Source organism: Sinocyclocheilus rhinocerous, unplaced genomic scaffold, assembly GCF_001515625.1.
Source record: "Sinocyclocheilus rhinocerous isolate Xijiao unplaced genomic scaffold, SAMN03320098_v1.1 scaffold33, whole genome shotgun sequence".
Classification (NCBI taxonomy): Eukaryota; Metazoa; Chordata; class Actinopteri; order Cypriniformes; family Cyprinidae; genus Sinocyclocheilus; species Sinocyclocheilus rhinocerous.
The window spans coordinates 51,576-67,047 of NW_015657591.1; the positions used below are offsets into that span (position 1 = coordinate 51,576).

The following is a 15,472-nucleotide window of genomic DNA, read 5'->3' on the forward strand; positions in this document are numbered from 1 at the left end:
AGGGGAGGCTAGCCTCCCTACTGATATCAACCAATCATCATAGAGACGTAAATTATGTGATATTAGTTTGAACGTCTCCCGCTGCGCTGATAATTTACCAACTCCAAGTACTTATGATGAGTAGCGATATTGAATATTTGATCGCCAACAGATTTACCAAGCTGTCATTCAAACAATAAATTAAAAATAAAGGGAGAACACGCCTAAGTTGGATATAGGCTACAGCAGTTGGCTTAATTAAATGGCACAATAGGCAGCTCTCTTTTAACACAGACATTTAAGAAGGGATGGATGTTTGCTTCAAGTGATAGGCCAGGTAAGTGAAATTATATTATCTTGCTGTATGCGTGCCATTTTCTTTACGTTTTCTGACTAAAAGCAACCAAAAAGCCATTTTAAAGTGGTTAAGCAAATAATAACAATAATACTAATACTATTAATAATAATAGGCAAGGATCCCAGATCAATACAATTAGTGTGCCTCCTCTATTTTAAAACCCATGAGCCGCCACTGCTTAAATATAGTAAAGTATTAACAAATGTTGATGCAATAAATAGGGTATGATTTAAAAATAATCATCCCTCCAAAACGGAGAAAACATCTTTCACAAACATCTACATGTCTGTCTCCTTTAAAGTGTATATAATGAGTTGTATTTGTAGGGGTTATTAACACAATTCTTTAACACCAACCCCCATCACCCCCCCGGACCTCACTAATTTTCAAAGGCTGGGTACAGCCATGTTTGTTATAATAAGACTAGCCTATTAATCATTACCAGGCCAATAATTACTTTTTTTTTTTATTAATCAATATAGCATTTGTTATTAAGAAACAACCACCTGCACATTTAGAACCAATAGCTACAACATGCCACAGCAGTAATAAAAATCTATAGGGAAAAATATATTTCCTTAACAGATTATCTAATATAAATTCTACACGTTAGATTAAGTTTTACACAATAAATAAGCCTACAATAAAACGTGATAAATTCTAGTAAAGGTGGTCATGAGTTTAGTATATGTTAGTGCTGGTTCAAGACAGTTTTCTCTTTTCATCAGTCTTTTTAGTTTATTTGCCTTTTTTTAGCTACGGTTCAACTTTCTCCATAGCATTTTAAAGTGGCTGTTTCTCTAAATAACTCAAATAGATCACATATTTGACCATCAGCTTCGCGATAGGAATGGCTCGCGCAAATCTTATCACACTTCTCAAGCGCGCTGGTGAATGCGCGCAGAGTATACAATGATTCGCACGCCGCTCATGAACTCCGTTTGGTTCGTAAGTAAAGTTAGTGCTTATAAAAGCTCTGAAGGCGCGATTCAAATAATTAATTAATAGCCTGATTTGAGGTTTCCATTAACCATGGTATAAATATTGGGGGGGTTGTACTTGCTAGTTTTTGTTATTGGGGGGGTTATATGCCCCCTATCCCCCCACAAACTAAGCCCCTGGCCACATTAAAATAAAGATTTTAAAAATGCAGGATAAGTGTCACTAATTAAATAAGTACATGTTCAGCTTTTTGTCAGCCTCTTGCATGCTTCTTAAAAACAATTAGCGGATAGGCATATAAACAGCCTTTTAATTAACAGAGTAGAATAATCATGGCTGATAGTAAGACATGCAAACGTAAAAAAAAAAAAAAAAAACTGGACGCAAGAACAGCTGTTACTTCTTGCCAAAATGGTTAATGAAAACAAGGATATAATCAAAGGAAATTTTGGAATTGGGGTAACCTCCAAAAACAAAGGTGATAACTTTTTAAAAGGTCATTATCATTAAATGTTTCAAAATTTTACGTTCAGAGGCAGATTGCCATCAACAGCCATTTTAGGAATAGTTTGTGGCATGGTCTTAGTGACTTAGAAGTCCTCTTCCCTACTCCTAACCTTTCACAGATTTAGGAGCTAGTTTTAGCGCTAAAACACTTTGTGAAATACTCTTAGAGCAAAAATGTAGGAGTCATAAATTTAGGATGGACACGCACATTAATTTTAAAATCGGCGAGTTATAAGCTTCTTTTAGCCTTAAGATGTTTTGTGAATACGGGTCCAGATGTTAGATTAATAAGATCAGTTAAGAATATTTAGTAAGTCAGTGCAGACATTTACTACTGCTGGAACTCACCATGCTGCTGCTGTTGCCAAAGGAGAAAGTGTTGTTTTGGGTGGTGGTAGCTGAGCCAAATGGTTTGAAGAGACTGGAACCTTGCTGTTGTTGTTGTTGTTGTTGTTGTTGCTGTTGTTGTTGCTGTTGCTGTTGTGGCTGGCCAAACAAACTTCCTGTAGTTGTACCAAAGGCCCCGGTGCCTGCAGTGCAAAGACTTAGCACACTTTTTCAACACAAAAAAAAAAATCAAAATTAAAAATTAAGGAAGAACCAATTACTTGTGCCAAATGAGGTCTTGTTCTGGCCGAAGCTGAAGCCAGTGTTTGGAGTTGAGGATCCAAAGAGTCCAGTGCCAGTACTGGGAGTAGCTGTGGCTGCTGCACCAAAGAGGCCACCCGTGCCAGCTGCCATGGGGTTGGAAGGACCCTTCCTTCCTGCCTGGTAATCCTCAAACCTTAATTCCTAAAATCAAGGAAAGAAAGGCATAGATACTTCATCATGGCTTTAAATCCTCAACTCTAGACAACAGATTTGTTACACATTTTGTTCTCTGCAGACTGTTTATCAAAGCACCTGACAAACAGTGCTTGTGACAATTATTTCAGCAGGCTGCCAAGTACTAAAACAACTATCACAACAAGAGAATCCAACCTACCTCAAGGGATTTGCTCTCGTATTCCTTCATGGCAGTGATACACTGGTGTTTGGTGTTGATGCTGGTTGTCACACCTCCTTTTACCCCTAATTCTAAAAACGTGGTACACATCTTTTAGCTAAGAAATCTTTAATGTTTTATGAAGTAAATGCAAAAATAGGCTACATTTTATATTGTCAGTAATATTTCAAGATGAACATACACTTAGGGCTGAAACGATTCCTTGAATACAAAAAATCAGAGGCAAATTATTTGCCTCGAGGCTTCGTTTAGTCCATTTACTGCATCAACACATGGACACCGTGTTTCCCCACGGACCATTAATACTGACGCACAACTCGATAAACGCTGGACCAGACCATAGACGATAGACTGTATAAAAACAGGGACCAGACTTTAAAAAATAAAGCGCTTGACATATTTAAAACCATAAATCAATATGGTGGCTAGTTATAATGTCCCTATGTTAGCTGTGTTTTGTGAAAGACTAAACGCCATTGTGCATAAAAATACCACAGAAAGTAAGTTAGTCAATATTAGGGCTGCACGATAAATCGAAATCGCAATTGCAATTCGACAGAAGCTGCGATTGTCATGTGTATCTTTCAGTGAAGCACGGTTCTGTGATCAGCAGTAAATCTCCATTGCCTCTCACAAAAGCCACAAAACCTTCCAAGAAGACAGTAAAGGCTTATGTCATGCTTGAGCTTTAGTTAGGCTGAAACTTGAAAGTTAAGTTGCACGACATAAATGCAATGTTTAGGTATTATTATTATTTTTATTACTATTATTTTGATTAATGCCTTAGTTTTAGTTTGTACCGTATACCTTTTTTAAAGTAATGTGAAATTGATTTTTGTATTTTTATTTTTGCCTTATTTTGCTCTATTTCTCGATTACTAAAATAACCGATAGCTACAGCCCTACATACACTAGACTAAAGCAATGTAGGTTTACGTTATTATCCACACATCTTCCCACTTACATTTTTTAAGAAAAACCATGTTAAAATGTCATCACTGTATTACATTACGTTATAGGTTTTGCCCATGTTTTAACCATGTAAAATAATAGCAAATGCACCAAAATGCATATTTTTGCTTCAAAATAAACAAAAATACATATTTTTTCAAAACTAAGGTGTTTCTTTATATGACATAATCAGGGCTCTACAGTGCGACCATTTCAGTCGCAAATGCGACTGAAAACTACTGCGTGTGACTATGAAATAATATTTAGGAGCACCAGTGCGACTGACCCGATCAGCATATTTGTGTTTGCGCTGAGGGAGCTTCAAAGGTTCTAACAAGCGCTCCTAAAAAGAAAAGTAAGCGTAGAGCCCTGATAATACATAAAAACATATGCAAACTTTTTTGGGGGATTTTTAAATATTTGTAGTCTATAGTAGTCTATTTATTCAAATAGTCTATTTGATTATTCTTCTAACAATTATTTCATATGTCAGGCTTTGCAGGGTTAATAAAGTTGATTTTATAAACTAGGAATGGTGGCTTGTACACAGCCACAAAATCTAACTGAACATATCAAGATACTACAGCTGCGTATTTAAAAAGAATATTTCAATTTGCATAATTCATTTTCATACTTGTTCAAATATCCAGAAACAAATGTGCTTTCACGAGAATTCTAAGCGCACCAGCTATAACCTAAAGGTAAAGCAGAGAGAAATGTGAGAACACTAAAATAAGTTTCAAAACGGCACAAACATAAACATCATGTGTCAGATACATATGATGTGCGGTAAAGAGATTTGTTTCAGGTATCGTTAAATAACTTGTAATGTCGGTTATTGTTCATGCAAGTTTTGACGTATATTAGCATTGTTAGGCGCCAGAAATGTAATGTGCCTGTTGACTTACGGGCTGTGGGAATGTGTTGTTTGTTTTGTTTTTGTGTGTGTGTGGTTTTATGATTAATATCTAAAGCTCACCAATAACGTTACATTTCATTATATATTTTGGTTTGCGCCGGATTAAACCTGAGAGAACCAGTTTGCACGGACTAGTGCTAACCAAGGCAGCTAGGAGCCAAAAAAAAAAGAAAGGTAGCCGTCATGTGCTTACATTAAAGTTTCAAATACAAATATGTGGCGCTGTAACGAGCTGCTATCAATTGATTCAAAATGTAACATGTTTCAAAAACCTTTCGATACAGATATACAAATGCCATAAGCAAAGTTTCTACTTTCACATTCACATGGCTCACTACAAATGCTAACTTGCTAGCAATCGGGCTTGAAACGCACTTTATCCAACAAACAGATTTAATCAGACTTACCGTTTATTCTGCATAGATTGGTTAATCAAACGTCCAGCAAAGAATTCCTCACTCGAAAGGCTAGGTATAACAAACGTGAATCCGGAGTTGTCCGTATCAACTTGCTAACTTTCGGTCTCTGCTCCGTGTTGATGGAGGGAAACAACGTAGCCAGCTAGCCGATAGCAATCAGCGTCATATTTAGACCTCAGACGTCATCACGCATCACGTGTTTATTTCCTTCAGTTCGCGTGTTCATGGGTGCGTTCGACTTCATGCGGCGCCGCGCAAACCGATCGGCGGCTGACTACATCCAATGTCATCTGAACATATGGAAGAGAAGAGAAGAAAAGAAAAAGAAAAAAAATTTGATAATGACTATTAAAAGAGAAAGATGCATTTAAAACAGCTTTTTTATGAACATAAAGAAAGGCAGGAACAGAACAAATAAAGAAAAGAGGATTTAAAAAATAAATAAATAAAATAAAATAAACACCAAAACAGGTATTAATCACGGTACATGAAAGATCTCATCATAACTCTTCAAAAAAGAAATACATTTTTTGTTATTAATTACTCTTAGTGATTTAATTAAATGTTCTACTTCACATAAGAAATCTATAAAAGTAGGTATTTTCTTAAGAAACCTTTGTTTGTTAAAATAGAATTTTGCCACAAGGATAAGCTCCGCCCCCGACTGCCAGCGGCTACTCTCGTTGACTGCCGTCTGTAGCGGTGCTTCAAGTCGAACGCACCTCATGTAATATACGCACGTCGCGGATGTTTTTATATAAATGTTCGTTTAGGAAAAGATGATGTTGTTGCTGGTATGCGTACTCCTGTATCATTACTAATGTTCATAAAGCCAAATGTCCAACCTGGAAACCTATAAACACGCCCCTTGGACATTTGTAAAGATTAATACGAAATCAGCGTAAATTCGTGTACAGAAATATAGGCCTATGTGAAATATAACACGTCCATAGCAATTGAAATTTTTTATATAGAATGTTAATGCACAGTTAAGGGCTAAAGGTTGTTTAAATAAGCAATCTAGTTCCTTTATACACGTGTTGTTGTTGTTGTTGGCGTTAAAGGATCGTACCATTGGAGGCGTACGTACGTCAACCACAACCCAATCTATTGTGGATGATCAACACACGATTTGATGTACAGTATTGCGTAGGTGCGAGTTAACTAGGTTTTGTGTGTTCGTAGGTTTTTCCAGTAGTTGGCAGAAATGAGCGGATCGCGCGTAGGGTTCGGGAAGAACTATACGTTTTGACCTGTGGAGGGCAGTACGCCTAGTGGCGTCTAAACTCGTAGATCCTCAAGAAGAAGACTAGTACATATAACACGAGGCGAACGCGGGCAAGTCCTTTCTGTTATGAAGCAGTAAAGAACGTGTGCGTGTTGAGAAAAAAATACGGCTGTTTGCTGGTAAGACACAAGTCACATTTTCTCAATAATGTCTCTTTTCATAATGTGTTGTGATGAAACCTAAACTGAAAATAGCTGGAATTACCGTCAGATGGTTCAGTGGTGATGATCGGTTTTCTGAGCACACTAAATGTATACCAAGTATTTTAAGACCTGTATGAGCGGTTCCTTAACGGTGTGTGTCTTCCTAGGTGTTTTCCGAGGACTTCACAAATTTATGGTGAGTTCTGCAGAAATGCTGTTACTTATTTTAAATATTGCCCGAGTTCATTATGATGAAACCTAAACTGATAATAGCTGGAATTACCGTCAGATTGATCAGTGGTGATGAACGGTTTTCTGATTTGAAAAAAAGAAAAAAAAGTTTAGCTTATGTGAAAAATGGCCTGCAAATGACCTAAAGTGATTGTTCATTTACCCAACAGATTCCGATGAAGGAGATTTGGACCGCTTTATCCTTAATCTTCATATTCAGACTTGTTTTCTTTGAACTGCTGTGTGTCCTATGAATTTCATGTTTGTATGTTGAGTGTATTATTGTAACTCAAGTCCTATTAAAAGGTCTTTATTCAAATATTGTTCTTTTATCATGTTTCTGTGGGTGGGGGAAAGTTCCTGACATGTTAGCACTTTAAAGTCACCATGAAATCAAAATGGAAATTTTTTTTTTTTTTATGGAATACTGTAGTGTTTTAATTTATCCGTGCACTTTTTTTTTTTTTAATTCATATGCCCTCGTAATCTTTAACCAAAAACGTTAACCTCCCCTCCCCCTCAAAACGACTCATCTCTTCCGGTCACGAGCTATGGTGCAAGGGCGGAGCTAGTGATGGGTAAATGCTGGGATAAACCACCGGGGGAAAAGCTGATGCTTCACTTTATAGCACTGACACCAGTCATGAGTACGTTACCCCTAAACACAGAAAATATATTAGGATATTACGACAACATTAGCCTACTCTAAGGATGTCGGAAACTAATTTTTTTTTTCATAAATATGACTTAAAGGGGTCATATGATGAGATTTCAATTTTTCCTTTCTCTTTGAAGTGTTACAAGCTCAAAGCCAAATGTCCAACCTGGAAACCTATAAACACGCCCCTTGGACATTTGTAAAGATTAATACGAAATCAGCGTAAATTCGTGTACAGAAATATAGGCCTATGTGAAATATAACACGTCCATAGCAATTGAAATTTTTTATATAGAATGTTAATGCACAGTTAAGGGCTAAAGGTTGTTTAAATAAGCAATCTAGTTCCTTTATACACGTGTTGTTGTTGTTGTTGGCGTTAAAGGATCGTACCATTGGAGGCGTACGTACGTCAACCACAACCCAATCTATTGTGGATGATCAACACACGATTTGATGTACAGTATTGCGTAGGTGCGAGTTAACTAGGTTTTGTGTGTTCGTAGGTTTTTCCAGTAGTTGGCAGAAATGAGCGGATCGCGCGTAGGGTTCGGGAAGAACTATACGTTTTGACCTGTGGAGGGCAGTACGCCTAGTGGCGTCTAAACTCGTAGATCCTCAAGAAGAAGACTAGTACATATAACACGAGGCGAACGCGGGCAAGTCCTTTCTGTTATGAAGCAGTAAAGAACGTGTGCGTGTTGAGAAAAAAATACGGCTGTTTGCTGGTAAGACACAAGTCACATTTTCTCAATAATGTCTCTTTTCATAATGTGTTGTGATGAAACCTAAACTGAAAATAGCTGGAATTACCGTCAGATGGTTCAGTGGTGATGATCGGTTTTCTGAGCACACTAAATGTATACCAAGTATTTTAAGACCTGTATGAGCGGTTCCTTAACGGTGTGTGTCTTCCTAGGTGTTTTCCGAGGACTTCACAAATTTATGGTGAGTTCTGCAGAAATGCTGTTACTTATTTTAAATATTGCCCGAGTTCATTATGATGAAACCTAAACTGATAATAGCTGGAATTACCGTCAGATTGATCAGTGGTGATGAACGGTTTTCTGATTTGAAAAAAAGAAAAAAAAGTTTAGCTTATGTGAAAAATGGCCTGCAAATGACCTAAAGTGATTGTTCATTTACCCAACAGATTCCGATGAAGGAGATTTGGACCGCTTTATCCTTAATCTTCATATTCAGACTTGTTTTCTTTGAACTGCTGTGTGTCCTATGAATTTCATGTTTGTATGTTGAGTGTATTATTGTAACTCAAGTCCTATTAAAAGGTCTTTATTCAAATATTGTTCTTTTATCATGTTTCTGTGGGTGGGGGAAAGTTCCTGACATGTTAGCACTTTAAAGTCACCATGAAATCAAAATGGAAATTTTTTTTTTTTTTTATGGAATACTGTAGTGTTTTAATTTATCCGTGCACTTTTTTTTTTTTTAATTCATATGCCCTCGTAATCTTTAACCAAAAACGTTAACCTCCCCTCCCCCTCAAAACGACTCATCTCTTCCGGTCACGAGCTATGGTGCAAGGGCGGAGCTAGTGATGGGTAAATGCTGGGATAAACCACCGGGGGAAAAGCTGATGCTTCACTTTATAGCACTGACACCAGTCATGAGTACGTTACCCCTAAACACAGAAAATATATTAGGATATTACGACAACATTAGCCTACTCTAAGGATGTCGGAAACTAATTTTTTTTTTCATAAATATGACTTAAAGGGGTCATATGATGAGATTTCAATTTTTCCTTTCTCTTTGAAGTGTTACAAGCTCTTGGTGCATAAAGAAAATCTGTAAAGTGCAAACACTAAAGTCAAAACCAAAGAGATATTCTTTAGAAAAGTTAAGAGTTAACCACGCCTACCTAAAACTGCTCGTTCTAACACGCCCCCACATACCTACGTCACGATCTGGGAAGATTTGCATAACGCGCCCAAAATGTTCACGCAAAGAAAGAGGGCGTAACTTTATTCTCACTTACACCAAATACACAAAATAATGTTCTTTTTAGCAGCATCATATGACCCCTTTAACCTGATGGAGGACGCGCTCCGTCATTGAGGCAGTCTCTCTCGCGCACGTGCGCCGTTTAGTCATGTTTTCTGCCGTTGATCGTTGTCGTCATCCTTAAAACATTTATTCATGCTTGGGCGTCGGCTGTGAATCCAGTGGAGAGAAATCCCCCACCACTAACTGCAAACTGGCATTTAGATCTGCCTCCATTTTGTTAGCAACGCCCCACCTTCCAACGATCCAATCAATTCCCGAAGGACAAAATCAAGTCCCGCCCTCTAATTTCAGATGCCGTTTCACTCGGATATACGTCACAGTAGAGAAGAAAAGACTATTGCAACTTCCGTTTCATGGCGACTTTAAGAATCATGAACTTTTGGATGTGCATATTGCATTGCACACCACATTGCTTTTAAATAAGGGGTAAGTGGCTAATAAATTGCCCTTTCCCATCTGTTTTTTAAAACCCTCCCTCAAATCTAAGACATTGAAAACTATGGAAAAAATCTCACAATCCAGAAAAAAATAAAAAATCAACTGCACTGCAGCAAACAAGATGCTTTGCCACAATTAACATTCAGTTTGTTTGTGTTTGTTTTTTTTCTTTATTAACTCGACAATAAAGTGAAATTTACAAAAAAAGAAAAAGCTCCATTCTCCCCAAATTTACAAACACGTAGGCTCACTAAAGCATTTAAATTATTTGCCTTGACCAAACCCATACATACGGTTTCAAAGAGGGAGATGAAGTGGTCAATCCATTTGCTAGTCGTCATCTTTTTCAATGTAGGGCTTTGCAGCAAAACGAGCAAGTTGCCGGGCCAGATATCTCTCTCTGGCTGAATTTACAGTCTGGTCACTGCTGCGTTTCGCAAATTTACTATGTTTCTGTTGTGCATCACTTTTGTCCTCAGGTTCCATAACTGTTTCTTCTTTATCATTGTCCGTCTGTCTCTCGCTAATTTTTTCCTCATCCTGGGTTTTCCTTTTGCTGTCCATTTTCTGGCTTTCTCTGTCCCTCTGATCTTGCTCTCCTTTGCGGTCCCGTTCCCTGTCCTTTGGGCTGTTGTCTCGTCTGTCTCTCTCTCGTTCTCCTTTACGAGGTCTTTCTCTGTCTTTTGGACTGTCGTCTCTTCTGTCTCGATCTTGCTCACCTTTCCTGTCTCGTTCTCTGTCTTTTGGGTTGCTGTTTCTTCTGTCCCTGTTACTATGTCTGTCATCTTTGTCTCTGTCCCCCCTGTCTCGGCCTCTGTCTTCTTTTCTGTCCCTGTCTCGCTCCCTTTCTCTTCTGCGGTCCCTGTCCTCCTTTCTGTGACTGTGCTTGTCTTCTCTGTCTTTGGTCTTCTCTCTATCTTTATCCTTTGCTCTATCCCTGTCTTTTTCGTTGTGACTCCTTTCTTTAATCTCTTCCCTCTCATGCTCTCGCTCATCGTCACTATCTGAAAGAGGGGATTTTTGTCTGTATTGCCGTTTTGAGTGATTGCTGTTTGTGGTGGTCTTAGTGAATGCAGCTTTGTTATCACTCTGGTCCTCATCGCTGTGGGATTCTGCCTCGCTCTCTCTTCGATTCACTGTGGGCTCCGGGGTTGGTGACCGTTCTGCTGCTGCAGAGCCTGTAGCTTTCTCCTCTCTAAAACAAGTTAAAGTTGATTATTAATTTTATTAGAGCTACAAAGACCTACAAATAGTTTCTGCATTTTAAAATGTGATATCAATTTCACTTAGGGATGTAATTTGAGTTTCAATGTATCTCCTTTCTCATACTATATGAATTTAAATATATTATGGATAGAGCAGTTATATTTTAGCCAGGTTTGAATTTAAAAACATTTTGATTGATTAATTGAGGGACTGGGGTCTGTTATTTGTACGTCAATAACTCAGTTAGCTGGTTCTTCAAAGCTCATCCTGAAGTTGCTGTCATAGCAACAGGTCCATAAGTTTAAACCTGCACGGGAGCAGGCTTATTTCATGTAAACAGGATTAGATTGCATCTTTTTAAGCGGAACTGATACTTAAAATCTTTCCCAGCCACTGCTACCTTATTACAAGAGTGCCATAACTGGTCCAGGGACAATATTTTAAAATAATTTTAAAATAATATAATAATGTTGTGTAGTCTTTAATACTGTATATACACAGCCAGTTTTACTTATTGCAATATTTATTAGTGATGAAACAATTACGTTATAATTGTATTGGGAGTCTTACACACATGCTATACACTACACTTAATATGAGTCGTGCATTAATTTGAGTGCGGACAGCTATTATGGGAGTGGCTTGATGGAACACAGGAGATGCAGATAACATGATCTTGACCCTTAAGAAACTTTAATTAATGCTGTCACATAACAAATCTGCTTCAAAGATAAAACTGAATTGCTAATTACAACATTAAAATAATGTAAAATAAATGTAAAGCCTGTACAAATGTTGTGAATATAAATTATATAAATATGAATAATATAAAAAATTGTGAATATATAATTGGGAATCGTAAAAAAAAATTACAAATAAATTAAAAACAGTGCACATTTCATGTATCTGTTATAACATTTATGTAGTACTGTTTCCTTATAAAGGTCCAGAAATTTGTCAAGTTTTTTGTCAGGTGTCTTTTTCAATTATATGATGCCATTATGTTGCTGGCTTGCCGCCAGCCAATCGCTGCATTGCTGATCGTGGAGTATCGATACATCTGCCCTTTTCAGGAAGACCCCTTTTCAGAACATGACAACACGCAGTAATCTTAGACAACTTAATCCAGATATTTTAATCAAATCTGCCAATTTGTTTGAAGAACCGAATTAGCCAGAGATCAGTTATGATGATCAGAAGATCTGGAATCTTTCAAATCATCTCAAATGCGAGGTACAAAAACGGACCCCATGAGTTGTGTGGATTACTTTTGGATTGCTATTCTTTTATCAGCTGTTTAAACTCTTAAGGCACCCATTCACTGCAGAGGATCCATTGGTGATCCAGTGATGTAATGCTAAATTTCTCTCACCTAGGGGTGAGTAACTTTTCATTTTTGGGTGAACTATTACGGGGTGTGTAAACTTATGAGCAGAACTGTACCAAAAGAACATTTATCTGTAACATTTATCTAGAGCATTTAATTGTGTTTTTATGCATTTTATACTTGAAGTTCCTGCTTGTTTTGTACTTATGTATGATACACATATCTGGCTTATTTTTTACTTAAGAGCTATTATTTTAACTGTCCAAAAAGTGTCTGTCATGCTGCTTGATATTGCAAACCGTTATTTGTGTTCACATTTTTTCCTTTATTGTCATAATCATGAACACACTGGTTTGTAGCACAAATGGCTTTATTTTTTACTACACTTTGTTATTCTTCTAGTTATTGACCTACAGCAGATAATGAATCTAAAGTCTCACACATTCACAGGAATGTTACTTCCATGTTGCACAATAAGGTGGATATCAATCTGTAAATCACTACCAGCATATGCCTCACCTTTGAGCACTACGATCAGGCACTGCCTCCTCTCCGACTGTCTGGTTGAGAAGATGTCTATAAAATCCACTAAGATCCTTCTGCTTCTTGACATCCAGTGCAGCTAAAAATGAAAACAAAAACTAAGTATGTCCACTTTAATACTTATAACAACAATGAATTATACTACAAGAACTCACCTTCTAATTCTGCTTCCCTCTTCTCTTTCTCCAACTCCTCCTGTCTTTCTTTAAGTTTTTGGCGATAAGCTGTGGTGACAAAGGCCTCTTTATCAGCAAACATCTCGCCCTCTGCTTCTCTTTCCTTCTGGATCTTTCTCTCATCACGACGTTCCTGTTCCTTCTTCCTCTCTTCGACTGCACGGAGCAGCTGGTTAATATACTTGGGCTAAAAGAACAACAAATATGTTCATTTTGAATTTGAATTGTTGCCAAGTGGAAATTGCAGTGTGCTACCATGACAAATGACTGCAAAACATAATGCTCTAATTTAACAGCTATTCAGACTTATATTGAGTAAAAATGTGTCTATGTTGGACGAATTAATATTTTTTCAATAACATTTTAAAATATACCTTTTTGTCTGTGCCACCTAGCAATTTCTTATTGCTTTCCAGTCTCTGTTTCTGAATATCATCATACACACTGTCATACTCATAGACAGTGCTGTCCTCTTCAAGTGCCTTTTGCATCTCAAGACGGGTCTGAAGTGGAAAAAAAAATATTTTCAACACCATAAATTACATAATCATGCAACTGTTCTTGGGATGTCTTCCATTCTTACCTGCTTCATCATCTTCTTTTTGACCGACTCCTTCTGCAAGCTCTCCCCAACTGAGGTCTACAATATAAGAGATTGTGTTTTATTACAGTGTGCTTAATTAAGTGTAGAGAAAGCAACATGCAGATTCATAGGAGCTGTCACCTCATCATCAGAATCATCTCCAAACACAGAGGGGCGGGAGAGAGGGGCAGATTTTGATGCACTCTTCCGGGGCAAAATGAGCCCATACCTGAAATACACATAAGAAAGCATGAATACAGCTTAGTAACTATCTACTATGTGGGATGGTTAATGAAGACTTAGTTTATGTATGTATGATACACATATTTGGCTTATTATTTACTTAAAGAGCAATTATTTTTAACTGTCCAAAAAGTGTCTGTCATGCTGCTTGATATTGCAAACTGTTATTTGTGTTCACATTTTTTCATTTATTATAATCATGGATCATAATCAACACACTGGTTTGTAGCACAAATGGCTTTATTATATATATATTTTTTTACTACACTTTGATATTCTTCTAGTTATTGACTAGAAGAATATCAAAGGGCAAAATGAGCCCATACCTGAAATGCACATAAAAAAAGCATGAATACAGCTTAGTAACTGTCTACTACGTGGGATGGTTAATTAAGACTTAGTTGAACACTTTCATCTTTTTTAACAATCATTGTCTCTGGTGAAGAAAACAACAACAACAAAAAACTGTTAAAAGCAGCTCATGCTGTTTGGCTGGTCATAGCTGGTTTTAGAGGTTTTTGCTTGGTGGTCAACCAGCTAAAAGCAGCTGAACACCAGATTGGCCAAGCCAAGACCAGATTATACCAGCTACGTCTATTTGAAACCAGCTAAAACCGCTGAACCAGCGTAAGATGGTTGTAGCTGATTTCTTTTTCTTTCTTTTTTTCAGTAGAGGAAGGCAAGCAATGCACAGCCAATTTCATACAAGGACAGTTCGCAAACAAAAAAAGCAATAATATTACATAGAGCGAATTAGAGGTTTAGAAAAATGCAACATGTAAATACAGTTTATTTACGATTTATAATGTAGGTAACGTGACCATATGCTCATGTGTTTTGGGGATAGCAGTATTAGCTCATTGGCACGGACCATATTGATTAGCTCATTCTTATCAAGATACTGTTTTACAACATGCTTACACAGCCATTGTGCAATGTCCGTCGATATACACAATAAAGTTTTTAACTATGTCTTGTGTAATTGGACAAATTAACTATAAGTTTACATGAGACACTTACTGTTTACCAGAGGTCGCCATCTTGCTTCGATAAATATCTGGCGTATAGCAGATTCGATATCTTAAAAATCGATTCAACGTTAAAACAGCAAAACAGAAACGGAAGGCAATTAATCACAATTATTTTACAAAAAAAGATAAATATAAATTACTCTTTGCATGATTATAAATGAGTCATAAGGATTACGTTTACATTATTATGAAAGTGCCCTATGTGAATTGAAGGATATTTCTTTTCCGTAAACGAACTATGATGTCACTTTGTAGGCAAAAACCCGGAAGCGAGTTAGCATTTTAGCACTTCCGGTTCCGTCGTCCCAGAGTCAATGGGTTTTTTTGAATGGGATTTTGGTTAAATCCCTAAAATAAGGTCCGTGGTTCACACAGGCTCAAGATACTTTCACGTTTTATTCTACGACATAAAACACACCAGTTACTCCCCACTCGTGATTTTTTAAACAAAAAGACGGTTGCTAACAAGTTGCTAAATGGGACTACAGGCGCTGTC

At 37.2% G+C, this 15,472-nt stretch overlaps 2 protein-coding genes and 2 long non-coding RNA genes across 4 annotated transcripts in view; 2 read left to right on the forward strand and 2 right to left on the reverse strand.

Moving 5' to 3' along the window:
• LOC107721400 (nuclear pore complex protein Nup98-Nup96-like) overlaps nt 1-2,850 on the reverse strand; it is a 20,462-nt gene extending 17,612 nt beyond the window's left edge. The window contains 3 exon segments of the mRNA XM_016529396.1: nt 2,135-2,316; nt 2,395-2,578; nt 2,772-2,850. Coding sequence (XP_016384882.1) covers nt 2,135-2,316; nt 2,395-2,578; nt 2,772-2,801 — 396 coding nt within the window. The 5' untranslated portion in view covers nt 2,802-2,850.
• A 3,510-nt stretch (nt 2,851-6,360) lies between these two features.
• LOC107721396 (uncharacterized) lies at nt 6,361-7,059 on the forward strand. Its single transcript, XR_001637705.1, has 3 exons — nt 6,361-6,488; nt 6,680-6,708; nt 6,914-7,059. It is a non-coding gene; the product is annotated as an uncharacterized LOC107721396 (long non-coding RNA).
• Nucleotides 7,060-8,014: 955 nt separating this feature from the next.
• Nucleotides 8,015-8,700, forward strand: LOC107721397 (uncharacterized). Its single transcript, XR_001637706.1, has 3 exons — nt 8,015-8,129; nt 8,321-8,349; nt 8,555-8,700. It is a non-coding gene; the product is annotated as an uncharacterized LOC107721397 (long non-coding RNA).
• A 1,357-nt stretch (nt 8,701-10,057) lies between these two features.
• On the reverse strand, nt 10,058-15,050 carry LOC107721411 (nuclear speckle splicing regulatory protein 1-like). The gene is made up of 7 exons (XM_016529413.1): nt 14,966-15,050; nt 13,844-13,931; nt 13,703-13,759; nt 13,494-13,622; nt 13,099-13,306; nt 12,920-13,022; nt 10,058-11,062 (listed from the first exon to the last, which is right to left on the reverse strand). The coding sequence occupies exons 1-7, from the start codon at nt 14,983-14,985 to the stop codon at nt 10,198-10,200; spliced, it is 1,470 nt and encodes a 489-aa protein (XP_016384899.1). The 5' UTR covers nt 14,986-15,050; the 3' UTR covers nt 10,058-10,197.
• Between the last annotated feature and the right edge of the window lie 422 nt (nt 15,051-15,472).